Source organism: Monodon monoceros, unplaced genomic scaffold, assembly GCF_005190385.1.
Source record: "Monodon monoceros isolate NGI ecotype Baffin Bay Population unplaced genomic scaffold, NGI_Narwhal_1 Super_Scaffold_2, whole genome shotgun sequence".
NCBI classification, from domain to species: domain Eukaryota; kingdom Metazoa; phylum Chordata; class Mammalia; order Artiodactyla; family Monodontidae; genus Monodon; species Monodon monoceros.
This window is the reverse complement of record NW_021703776.1, coordinates 92,580,477-92,594,198: the sequence shown is the minus strand read 5'-3', so window position 1 is coordinate 92,594,198 and position 13,722 is coordinate 92,580,477. Positions and strand designations below refer to the sequence as shown.

Sequence of the window (13,722 nt, the reverse complement as noted above, 5' to 3'; positions counted from 1 at the left end):
ACTGCTATATTTAAAATAGATAACCAACAAGGACCTGCTTGTATAGCACAGGGAGCTCTACTCAGTACTCTGTAATAAACTAATGGGAAAAGAATCTGAAAAAACATAGATACATGTATACGTATAACTGAATCACTTTGCTGTACACCTGAAGCTAACCTCCAATACGAAAATTTTAAAAAAACTTGAATAAACAACACAGAAAAACTGCTTTTTGATAAATGAACTCTAGGATAAAGAGCATTCTAATAAAATGTTGATTTTTTAATTATCAAAAATTTATAATATTCATCAATTGTATTTCAATAATTTATAACATTTATTCTGTACTGAGTTAACACTTGAAGAACTAAAAGAAAGTTACTTCCACTTACATTTTTTGGTGGCAAGAAGATAGGTCCGATGGAAAGAAAATTTCAAGCATAAAAACATTACATTATGATAGCATTTGCTGAAAGTGGTTTGGAGATAACCATACAAGGATAATCGACATTTTCAATGACAAAAAACTTATTTTTGTAAATGGAGGATGACTGTTAAATTGTTATGTATTTCAATTACACTGAATATGTTGAAGACAGTGATGTAACAGTTTTATTTTAAAATATCAATATTTACATGACACCAGAAAGTACATACTTTGGCAACTAACTTCCATGAAAAATTTTAGCTGTCAACTTAAAACTGAGGGGATACGTGATTTTTCAAAATACTTTTAGGAAGTAAATACTTTTAGGAAGTACCTCAGCAGGGTAGTGTGTGGACCGCTGCTTTACAAGACTGTGTCCTGTTCAGTTTGGGGGACACCTCTTGTAGTAGAACCACCTGGGGAAGGTGGACACCTTTTAAAAAATGCAGATTCCTGGGCTCCAGCCCCAGACTGAGTTACTAGATTTGGGTTGGGCCCCAAGTGAGTCAGTTTTCAACATGCACCCCAGGTGGTTCTCATGCAAACCAACATTTAAGAAGCACGACTTCGGGGGAAAAAACGTACTTTACAGTATTTCAGCCATGGCTGAAGAGGGAAACACCTCAGGTATGTTTTTGATTAAGGAGAGAACCGAAAGACGCTAAGAATTGGAGCTCGCAAAGTAGCAGCACCCATGGAGGAGCCTGGGGAACGGGACGAGGCCGCAGCAGGCAGGCGCTTCCCTAGACTTCCCAGGGCAGCCACAGAGCCCACCAGGAGAGGACGAGCCACTCAGCCCAGGACCCTGCTTCCCACCAGGGAGCTAACAAGCTCTAGCCCTTCTCCATCCATTGAGGGTGGGGATTTCCTGGAACTAGCCTGAGGAAAAGCAGTATGTAGAAGGGACGGGCTGTCACAGCAGAGTCAAAGCATGCGCTGCTGGGAAGCCGGCTGCAAAGCTGGGAAGCACTAGAGAGGAGGGTGGAGGGTACTTGCCATGAACAGGCCCTTGGGATCCTCTGACAGCGCTGCAGGGACGGGGAGGCCTTGGTCCCCTTTTGGTCCCCGGGTAGCCTGAAGCGCAGTCTCGGGCACCCCCTTGCAGCCCACTCACTGGGCCGTGCTTTGCAGCAGCTGCTCCCTCTTCCGAGGGTCACAGAAGAACTGTAGTTTCCTGGGGAGCAGTTTCACCTGCACGGGCATCGCCTCGTATTCCTCGCTGTCGATGCTGAAGGAGCCCCCTGTTCCCTGTGGAGAAGAGAATATTCACAGCAGCTCACGCCCACGCTGGCTGGAATTCGTCATCACTAGAGCACCGGAGCAGGTTGCTAGGGAAAAGGTCCTCCTCTCTGAGGCTCTGGTCTAATGTTCTTTGAAAAGAGTATTTCGGTGCCTGTGTCAGGCACGGGGCTGGTTCTGGAAATAGCCCTATTCTACCACCATGAAAAAGGTTTCAGTGGCCTCTATCTCCTCCCAGAGTATGCTGGGATTTGTGAAACAAGGGTATCATTTTCAAATGCTTACTGTAAGACAGGGTCCTGTCACGTCTTTAAGGAAGTCATAGAACATACGTGTATGTCCTCAGCCCTAATCTTTCTCAAATGAAAAGCGAGAAACAGCCAATCTCTGAGGAAAGGCATTACAGCCACTTGATGATTCTCATGGTTCTTTAGGACTCGCTTAGCTTTATACCTAAGGTATAGCAACATTAATATTACAGATTCTATAAAACCCTTCTGTAACTCATGCATTTAATTCAACATTTGCTGTGTTGAAACTATGGTGCCAGCCACTGTGGGGACACCTGCCTTTTTGAACACCTTAGTTTAATAGCCACAAGTCTTCAGAGGCCACCTGTAGTAAGTTTTTTCCACTTACAGGTTATTCTACTAAGCTTGGTATTTCCCAGTACAGAAAAATCTACTGCCATCCTGAAAACTGCTTCCAGATCCTTTTTTAAAAATGTGAAGCTAGGGCTTCCGTGGTGGCGCAGTGGTTAAGAATCTGCCTGCCAATGCAGGGGACGGGTTCAAGCCCTGGTCTGGGAAGATCCCACAGAGCAACTAAGACCGTGTGCCACCGCTACTGAGCCTGCGCTCTAGAACCCACGAGCCACAACTACTGAGCCCACGTGCCACAACTACTGAAGCCCCTGCGCCTAGAGCCCATGCTCCACAACAAGAGAAGCCACTGCACCACAACGAAGAGTAGCCCCCGCTCACAGCAACTAGAGAAAGCCCGCGCACAGCAACAAAGACCCAACGCAGCCAAAAATAAATAAAAAAAAAAAAAAGTGAAGCCATAATCCACTATTAACATTTGCTAACTGGAGAACCTTGTGGGTATAGTAGCTATCTGCATAATTTACATTCAGAAAAATGAAAGCTTGGGAGACCTAAGGATCACTGTACAGAACCTTGGCTTGACAACACCGGAAGTCTTCAGGAGTCAACTCTAAACCTGTGACTCAGAAGGGGCTTCCGTCATCTTTTCAGGTCTCCCTTAATGGAGCCCAGAGCCTGGCACAGTGCTCAGCACGTATAAGGTACCTAAAAAAGGGCCTGTTTATAGGAAGGAGGGGGAAGAAAACAGGAGGGAAGACAGACCGGGAAAGAACCACAAGCTCTGGGACAGCTCACCCCCGCTCACCTCAGGAAGAAGCAAAGTGCAGCGGCTGGCCTGAAGACACTCGGTGCCGTCAGCACGCACCTTGGGGTCTCTCACCTTTTTACTTCTGTTGGTACAGGAAAAAGCAAGCTTGGAAACCAGTGCTGGCAGCTGCGTTCAACTGCAAGAACATAGCAGGTTCTGCCTGTCTTTTGATGATATGAAATAGATGGACTCATAATCTCTTGAACCATGGGGTTCTGTGAATAATTTTTCCCCCAGCGATTCTTGCTGAGTGTTGAGATACGTTCTAGTTTGAGGTTTATTTACTGCAGAGAACTGTGCTTGAAGTTAAGACTGATTTTTCTCTGAATTCTTTTTTATTTTTAAATAGATCCATGTACACCTAATTCCTGGGCTATTTAAAAAACTCAAATTTAAAAATTGGAATGAAATGAAATTCTTTAGAAAAAAGTACTAAACTTTTGATACTTGGTACTTCTTGTGAGTCTATTACTTAAAGGAGAAAATTTTTTATTCTAATTTAAACTGGTTATTTATATGAACAACCAGACTGAGTAGTTCTTGAATGATTCTCCATATTGATATAAACAGTCTACTTAGCATAGCGCATCTTTACTTTGACTACATGGCTTTAGAGTAGAATTATCAGCCTGTCCACACGCGCACGCACACGCACGCAGGCACACACACACACTCCCCCTCGTGTATGTACCGCCAGTTAGGGTCAGTGGAAAAGGGGTAAAAGCTAATCTCAGTCCATTCTTTATCATTAATTAACAAGAGTAATTCTTTCATCTATGAAACTTCATCCATTTTCTAAAGCAGCTTTACAGTGTTCTTATCAGATACCCAGAGGAAACGGACATTACTTGATTTCACTTCCTGTAGAGACCAAAAGGAAACCATGTTATTTCTGCTGCTGCAGGTGACAGCAACAAGGCAGAACATAATGACTTCGTCTAATTTAAGCAGTATCACCGGTTTTTCTTCCTATTTTTGGATGTCAGTATTATGAAGGAGATTCAAATATAGCTGGTCCCACTGGCCAGACTTTCAATTAAGACACTGTGTGGCTTGTGGACCCTTCCTAGGAGAAGAAAGACTTTTCCCTTCTTCCTTATACTACAGTTAAGTAAATCAAAGGCTGCAGAAGCAGCTATTCAGCAACTGAAGAATTGGTACCAAAGGCAAGAATAACACACACTGATGAAAGACATTGTACTGCCGGTGCTGGTGCAGAGAATGAAGTAGCCATGGAGACGCGGCTGCTGCAGCAGAAATGTCTAATCCTTAGATGGGCACCAGAGGGAGCTCTGAGACAGAGCTCATAAAAAGCTGAGACGATTCCCAGTTGGCATGGTAACACACAGCCTCCTCGGATGCTTTGAAGGCTGGCAGAGGGTTGAGAGCATCCTTAACCAATAAAATTCTGGCAGAGGTAGGGCTTAATAAATCAGACAGGACCTGGAAGGGTATTTTGTAGTGGAAAAGGGAAAAAAGCCTGGAAAATGTCCAAGGTACTCAACACCTTTCCATCAATGCCCTGGGAAGAGGGCAAGGTGGGCTGACATGAATGGTAACGGATGCTGTGAAGTGCTTCACACTGAAAAAGAGTTTTCCCACACAGTCCCTTGTATGAGACTCAAAAACAATCCTGATAGAGGTGATTATACCACACCATTCTATACACAGGGAAAAGGATTCAGAGAAGGTAAAGGATTTGTCCAAGTCATAAGGCCAGTGAGTGGCAAAATCAAGATTTGTACCCAGTAGTTCTGACCCTGAAGCCAAAATTCTGGGCATGATACCACACTACACTGAATCCTGTCATTTCAGTCGAAAGACAAAGACGGCTCCCATACTCTGATCTTCCCGAAATGAATGGGGGAGGCCAAAGTAGGAGAGGTACACTACACATGCCAACTCAAATGAAAAAAGGATGCTCTGGTTCCCAAACCAGACAAGTCCTCGGTTGGATCTCTGTCTTGGAGTGCATGGGCACTCAGATTGGTAAAGTCTGAGGACACAAAGTACTTAAAGCCTCACAGCCTACAGACCCCAGTCCACTTACCCTATAGTTACGAAGTCTCCTTTGCTGACCGTGTTGGGCTCCATGCAGATGTTCATAAAGTCTTCTTTGCTCTAAAAAGGTTAGGAAAACGAAAATTAATGCTCTAAATTTTGGCTCATGCAGCCTGTTGCCCTCCTTTAGCCTTAGAGGGTCGCGGTTGGAGCTGTGTATTACAGAGGGGACTTTACTTTCAATGACTTTATCCTGAATATATCCTCAGTCCTTTTTCTTTTTACATTAAGACCTTTATTGAAGTGGTATTTACATACCATAAAATTCATCTCTATTGCTTGCTTGTTTTTTTACTACATACATAAGCTAGGTAAACACTCAGGCTTGGAGGGTTGTCAAGTTCTGTCACTCACTAATAATCATAGCTGTTATAGTCTCCAGGATCCCCTCCCTGGCAGGCCAAGCTTTCAGCCCCTCTCTCCCAGCAAGTCTCCACCCTCACTGTACGTCATCATCATGCCACACTGGCTGGATCAGCTTCTTGATGTGGAGAGCCCCCAAGTATCTGTGTTTTTTTAAAATGCTCTACATGCAAACTTGGTATGTGACCAGAGTTGAAGAGCAGCAATCCTTTTATGCCATGGCAATGTTTTTAAAACTCTACATTCCCAACCACAGAATGTTCTGGAAGAATTGAGCTACAAGGAAGTGGCTATAAAAACAGACTTGGTTCCTGTGCCACTCCCCACAATTTACCACCAGTTGGTGGCTAGCAGTATAAACCTGGCCCTCTGTAGATCAATCCCAACACTTCTGTGTCTGCTTCAAATAGAGGTTTGTTTATTTTTGGACAGCTTCAAAATCTGTAGCCCCAGGATCACCCCCAGACCTCTCAGAGCTGACAGCCTGTGCCTAAGATTAAAGGGCACTATCAAAGCACAACTTTACGTCTCAACTAGGAATTACAAAACATAGAGGGATAGCTCTGCTCCAGGGTCACCTTTTGTTAAATGACTTATTGTCACCTATGTACCATGAACTCTTCTAAGTGCTAGGGTTGTGTCAATGAATGAAAAAAACAATTTCTGCCTACAAAGAACTTACATTCTACCAGAGAGAGTGGAAGGGATAAACAAAACACAGCCATAATAAAATAATAAACTTCATGTATATTAGAAGTATGTTAGAGTATATCTGTATAAAAATAGTAAATTGTGGACTGTGTATGTATATTAGCATAAACGGCGAATTATAGAGTATATTAGAAGTATTACAGTATATTATAAAAATGAGACAAAAGGTGGTATTGGTGGCATTTTCAGTATATGTGCTACCGAAGCAAGCACGATTGGTGGCGTTTTTAAAGAGGGGTCCAGGTAGGCCTCACTGACAAGGTAACCTCTAAGCAGACACCTGAAGGAGGTGAGGGCATTGTGGAAATCCAGGGCAAACTCTAACAAACGTCACCTGGAGGGCCTGTTAAAACACAGGTCAGAGCTTATGGTTCAGTAGATCTAGAGTGAGCCCCAAGAATCTTCATTTCTAACAAGGTCCCAAGCGATGCTACTGCTGCTGACCCAAGGCCCACACTTTGAGAACCACCGGTCTAGGGAAGCGCAGGCCCCACAAAGGGCACTGCCAGGGCAGGGGCCTTAGGTGGGAGCAGGCCTGACGTGGGAAAGAACAGCGAGGAGGCCAGTATGGCTGGAGCAGAGTGAGAAAAGGGGATGAGAGGAGATGGAATCAGAGGGTTCAGGCACTGCAGCAGTAGGGCCTTGTGCACCCCCACGAGGAAGTTGGCCGTTAGGCTGAGTGAAGTGCGGAGCCACTGGAAGGTTCTAAGCAGAGAAATATGATTTGGCTTTTTTTAAATTAGGGTCTCTGGCTACTGTGTTTAAAGGAGAAGAAAAGGGGAAAGGGCGGGGAGACCCCTTAGGAACATATTATAATAATCGGGCTGAAAGACGATGGTGCCTTGGATCAGCTGGCAGCGGACACTGAGACGCGCTGGCAATATTTAGAAGGTGAAGCCGCCAGGACTTCCTCTGAGATTTGATGCCACGAGAAGGAGGAGCCAGATGTTTGGCCTGAACAATGAAAAGGGTGGAATTAACAATCGACTGCGCTGCAGGAAGACGGAGGAGAAGGCAGGTTTCGGGGGTGGAAGGGAAGACCAGCAGCTCAGTTTTGGACATGCCAAGACTGAAATGTATCTTAGACATGGAAGGGGATAAGTAGATACACATGCAAGTCAAGGATTTGACTTTTGTTAAGAGTGCAAGTGCGAAAATCAATGTGTTATGCTACAATGACAGGTTCAGCGAGAAAAAGCCTTATCTCAGTAGTGGCTGGAAAGGTACTTGATAAAATTAAAGATCCACTCATGATAAAAACTCTGAGCAAACTAGGATAGGAGTGGAAGGGGACTTCCTTAATCTGATAAAGGGTATCTACAAAAAACCCCATCAAACTCAAGAATGAAGCAGTGAAGCCTTTCTCTCTCAGTCAGGAATGAGACAGGGACACCTGCCATCACTGCTTCTGTTCAACACTGTACTGAGGCCCTAGCCTATGCGATAAGACAAAAGAAGAAGGTTAAGTATTTGAAAGGAAAAAATCATATCAACTGCACTGTTTGTAGTTGATATGACTGAATCTATAGAAAACCTAAAGGAATCCGTAAACTTAACGTAATAATTGTTAGGTTGCTGCTGCGCATCAATATAAAAAATCATTTCATGTCCATCGACTAAATCAGATAGTTAAAAAAATAACAAGAGATCCTGTTTACAACAGCATCAAAAATTACGATAACTAGGAATCTACCCAGCAAGACAAAACCTTATAGAGAAAACTATAAAACTTCATTGAAAGACATTAAAAACCTAAATAAATGAAGATACGCCATATGCATACAATAGAAGAGTCAATATTGTAGAAATGTCATTTCTCCGCAAATTGATCTACAGGTTCAATGTAATGCTGAGCAATATTATAACAGATTTTTATGTGGAACTTAATAAACATTCTAAAGGATTTATAGAAGTCGGAGAGCCAAGAACAGCCAAGAGACTCTTTAAGAAGAAAAACATAGAAGGACTTACTATAAAACTATAATAATTAAGAGAAACATAGTATTAGTACAAATATAGAAAAATAGAGCAAAAGAATAGACTAGAAACATCTCCATGTATACAGATACTTGACGTATGACAGAGGTTTACCGCAGATCAGTGGGGTGGGGGGGGAAGGACATTTCAATAAATGGTGCTTGGACAACTGGCTTTCTATATAGAAAGAATATAAAACTGGAGCCTTACCTCCATCATTCACAAAACTCAATTATAGGTGGGAGTACCTCTTTTTTAAGTAAATATGAACTCATTTGCTGCAAATCACGTTAACCTGGTTTTTCATTTAACAAGATACAATGAACATCTTCCCATGTCAATAAATAGAGAACATTTAAAATATATGTACCAAAATGTATTTCTCATCAGTGGCCTGATTAGTTTGTTTCACATATTTTGCTATTATAAATACAGTGAACATAGCTCTACAAGAGATCCTAATTTTCAAGCATTCCACACCCCTCAGGCCTCTTTCAGACTCTGAATGGACTTTTTTTTTTAATGATAAATGAACATTTTGAGCTATTACACGGCAGCTTCACTGTCTTTGAATATTTTATTGCATTTGCTTTTATTTTTACAAAGAGGATAGAAAAACAAATGAATGTGCTGCTGCTGCTGGTGATAAGCAGCACAGGATCATATATTTTTATAACTGTCACAAAGATAAAAAGCTCTCGGCACTCTGAATGAGGCTAATCTCGAGCCACAATCACATACATACTCACTGAACTCAATCCATTCATTGGCATTCAGTCATCAGTGCGAAGAACAAGGTTAAAGAACATGAACAAAACACTGGAAGTACATATCATCAGAGACTGAGTATAAAGGAAACGTATAATTAGAAATCTTATCTTTCTTTTTAAGATTCCTCTTTTTAACAGAGTATTTTTTGAACCTTAATACATTCACTTTCACCAACATTTTCAGACTCTCTACATCATGTATCATCTGATTATTTCTGAAGGATAAATTTCTAGAAATATGCTTAATAGGGCCAAGGGTACGCTTACATTTCAGTTGCTTCATATATACTGCCAAAATGCCTTGGAGAAAAAGTGTTCCGATTTCTCTTTCCCTCAGGAAGACCTGACAGCCCGTTTCCCTGTCCACACCGACAGTGAACACTAGCAGGCTTTTTAATCTATGGCAATTCAATATTTAATATTTTAATTTGTATTTCTTTGATACTGAGCACTTTTTCTGTTTCTTTACCTATGAAATTCAGAGAGAAGTTATATCTACCTGATAGAGAAGTTATGAGGATGACATGAGCTGACACTGTGTAAAATCCTTAGGACAGTGCTTATCATGTAGTAAATATAAGCGATTTTTTTCATGTTTATTTCCTTTGTGAATTTCTAATTATGCCACCTGCCTGTTGTTTATATTAGTCCTTTGCCCACTTCTTATTGATTATCCTAACAGTTAAGTATAAAGGAAAGCTATTAACTCCTGGTATATCACATCCTAATATTTTCCCCAATTTGTCATTAAAACAAATTTTTTTAAAGGTTGCTAAACTTTAAAGGAAATCTAAAAATGAGTGTCATTAAAATTTTTGTTTATAGTTTCTTTTTTATTAGAAGTAAATGCATCAATATGATTTTTGGTTAGATGCCAGTCTTGGAAAGGCCTTGTCCTCCCAAGTTTATATTGATAATCACTTAAGATTTCACTCTAGTGTTTTTTGTTTTGTTTTTTAATGCGGTACGCGGGCCTCTCACTGTTGTGGCCTCTCCCGTTGCGGAGCACAGGCTCCAGACGCACAGGCTCAGCGGCCATGGCTCACGGGCCCAGCCGTTCCGCGGCATGTGGGATCTTCCCGGACGGGGGCACGAACCCGTGTCCCCTGCATCGGCAGGCGGGCTCTCAACCACTGCGCCACCAGGGAAGCCCTCTAGTGTTTTTAATAGTTTTATTTTCTTACATTTAACCTTTTAATCCAACCAGAATCAATTCAGAAGGTGAAAAGAGCTGTGTGATCCAAATGTTATACAATGGACATGCATTACCTTTATAATTAAAAAGCAATCCAATACTCTGAATATTAATATTGGAATCAAGCTTCTCACTACACTTGTCCCCCTCATTCATCTTACTACATTCATATGTTCAACTCCATGTGCCAGTTTTCAGACTGACCAGGTTAGTTGTGAACATACTACTTTGATTCACATAAAAGCTGAACATAATATTAGTCCATGGTTAAGGATAGCTTTCCTACTGGCATTCTCATTAACATAAACTACTAAAGTTTTCTCTAGACCAGGGGTCAGTAAACCCTTACTGTGAATGGCCAGACAGTAAATGTTTTAAGCTTTGGGGCCATTCAGTCTCTGTCACAACAACTCAGCTCTGCCACTGCCCCATAAGAGTGGCCACAGACAACATGGACATGGATGAATATGGCTGTGTTCCAATAAAACTTTACTTGTGGATGTTGAAACTTGAATTTCGTATACTTTTACCTATCACAAAATATAATCCTTCTTTTGACTTTTCTAACCATTTAAAAACATAAAATCAATTCTCAGCTTGCAGTCTATAGTAAAACAGGTGGCAGACCAGTTTGCTAACCTCTGCTTTATTTCAAAAAATTTTTAGCACATTATCTGTATCAGTACTCTCCAGGAGACCTTTTTGCACTATGGAAATGTTTTATATTTACGCCTTTCAATATGGTAGCTACTAGCCACGTATGGCTATTGAGCGCTCGTCATGTGGCACAAGTAATGAGTTTTAAATTTTATTTGTATTAATTTAAGTTTAAGCAGCTACCTGTGACTAGTGGCTACCATACTGGTCAGTGCATGTCAACAGATTGGACTCAATATGTAAAATAGAGATGTTTGTGTGTATACATATATACATCTATATGAATGTAGATGTATATATGGTTTTCTCTCCTAGAGGCCTAAATCTACATATTTAATATAGTCACAAAAATAATGGATATTTACTCAAGTAAAAGTTCCACAAATTTTTATTCCTGTGACGAATGGGATTAGGCTAACTCCATCTCTAAAGGCCTTTTGCCCTCAGTTCTCTCAGGCAGAAGGCTTGGCGACAGATACTCGATCAGAGCCCCTTAAGCTTTTAGGCACTTCACTCGCTGTTTCTTCTCATTGCTTATTCCTTAAAGGCACCCCACATCCTCCTGTCCTGATCCTTCCCTCTCTATCCCCACAGGGTAAAAATAAAAACACCAAGTTAGTGGAAGAGCATGTCGCCTTTGTCACTTTTTCCCAAATGCTTTTCTACTTTAAAAAAAAAAAAAAAAAAGGCACACTTACTGCCAGGTCAAGCTGACTGTTCCGGGTCGAGATGGACAGTTCAAGGGTGGACAGCTGCACTTCTTTCCAGACCTCTGGGCTCACCTCTTGGGGGGCTGTGTGAATGCATTCGATACAGGTCAGTGTCTCCCATGAACATCTCAGTACCACCACCACAGCCAGCTACCAGTGGCTCAGATGGCCTCCTGAGCCCATCTGCTGACCGCCCCCCCCCCCCCGCTTAGTTTTCTTTATTTCATACTTTTGATACACAGGTTAAAGGGCCAGGCTCAAAATGGAATCTCTATGCCTGAGACATCCCTATAAAAGTAGCCACAATAACATAAAGGTTGGTGACAGAAAGAGGGAGTCACTGGGAGTCACAACTGACACAGGCTGTTCCCATTCATGGGACACTGCTGCTGCCGTTTGGGGCCTGCACTGTGCACACAGAGGGCTGAGTTCAGCGATGCTGGAAAGGCTTCCCCTGCTCTAGGAGAGTCAAACACTGAGGTGGGGTCTGCTTCAGGCAGGCCTGAGCTGACCAGGGCTTTCCAATCGTCAGTCCCCACGCTGCTCACCGTCCTGCGGCTGTACCCAGTAGGATGCGAGCCTTCGTAATATTCTCCTGTACAAAGAGGGCCGTGGAGGGGTCTCTTCTGCTCCACTGGGAGGTCGCTCTGCAGGTCCCGTGTATGAGAGAGAGGCTTGATGAGTCTGAGGCCACTCCTTTCAATGTAAAGAGACAAAAACCTTTATCGTGCAGCACGATTCCAAACTCTTGGGGTTTCTCTCTACAAAGGATAGTATTCCACCCATATCTGCTTGAAAGCTAACTAGTAATCTCTCATGGGATGAAATTATCTCTAACTTGGAGTGTGGAATCCTCAAGCTTTCTTTTCCTATTGAAGGCCTATAGGAACCCAGTGACTGCGGCCTCCATTGCTCTCCTAACACAGAGCAGAGAGGAGATCAAAGTGGACCAGTAACCAACCATTGCTTACACTTGTCCAAGAAAACCTCAGTATGAACAAGCACAGAGTCATCCATACTTTGACTTAGAGATGGTGACACAAACATGAAATCCAGTTGTATCACATACCTTCTTCGCTTCTGTCATCATATTCCACTCAGAGACCAGACTGGTTCAGTCCAGCCTCGAAATCCAGCCCAAGTCCTCTCATTCCTGCTTCAAAGGCCATCACTCTCAACTCTAGATTTGTCTTCTTCCTGGCACCGAGTCCAGTGCCATCCTGGGTCCCATCAGTGTCCCCAGGGATGATGAAAACAACACCCTAGCCTCTCAGCCCTTGACGTCACCTCTAACCCACCACAGCCACCGATTTCCATGGCCACGTCCCGGTCCTTAGCGGTACCCGGAGCCACTCCATCTTAGAAATCTAAAGCCCTGATATCCTACCATCTAATCACTTCCCATATTCTTTTGTGCCCAGTGGCTCTTAGGGTGAACTGCTCCCTTGTTCTCCAGTTTCCATGGGGTGAATTACAAAAGAGTAACAGTTCCAACTCCTCTCACTCCACCTCTTACTCCTTCCCAAGTCCAGAAAGACCCAACCCCTTCTCTTCTCACTCTGGAAGTGGCCGTCCTGCGGACTCAGGCATCCACTGCTTCCTCACGCAGTGAGCTTACTTAGCAGTCTCTGCCCCGAAGGAGATGTTTTAAGTGGATAACAATCTGGAGTGTTAGGAAATCAGATTGTGACCGCGTATCCAAGCTGTGTCCTTCACTCCTGCTGACATTTATAAAGCTGGCATGTTGATTTCCATATGCTTTGTTCCTGCATTTGGTTGGTCAGAGGAGGAAGAGAGGGGTGTGATTTGGGGGCCCGTGGAGACCCTAACCACACCAAGCTCTCAGTCGCACTGAGAATCCCAGACCCTGACCACGCCATTTGTCCTCAGGCCAACCAGATGAACAGTGGGTTACTTTACAGCACACTCTTTTCCCATTGCTTTTGGCCCTCGTGTCTTCTTTCTTCCATAATGTTTGCCCTGAAAAGCCCCTATTCTTAACCAATCTGTCACTAGGTGTCTGTACTTCTACATCGTGGCTCAATATTATTAGAAGGGGAAATAAAACACTCCTGCTGAGTACTGACGCAGGGAAAACAATCACCCAAACGAGCATATCCATGTCAACAAATTCTTGGTCTAAGGTTGTCCATGCCACTTGATAATCCTTCTAAACCTATTTTCATCTTGCTTCAAAACTCCCCGTACTACCATCAC

At 42.8% G+C, this 13,722-nt stretch overlaps 1 protein-coding gene across 6 annotated transcripts in view; it reads right to left on the bottom strand.

The window, feature by feature from the left end:
• Positions 1-13,722, bottom strand: part of AGK (acylglycerol kinase) — an 86,381-nt gene continuing 72,659 nt past the window's right edge. For 4 of the 6 annotated variants that reach the window (XM_029233100.1, XM_029233103.1, XM_029233099.1 and 1 more), the window contains 5 exons: positions 12,054-12,201; positions 11,494-11,588; positions 5,112-5,182; positions 3,059-3,143; positions 1,455-1,657 (listed from right to left, as the gene is read on the bottom strand). In XM_029233100.1, coding sequence (XP_029088933.1) covers positions 1,520-1,657; positions 3,059-3,143; positions 5,112-5,182; positions 11,494-11,588; positions 12,054-12,201 — 537 coding nt within the window. In that variant the 3' untranslated portion in view covers positions 1,455-1,519. Of the gene's footprint in view, positions 1,658-3,058; positions 3,144-5,111; positions 5,183-11,493; positions 11,589-12,053; positions 12,202-13,722 lie in introns of all 6 variants that reach the window. The other 2 variants (XM_029233102.1, XM_029233105.1) reach the window with 2 other exon arrangements.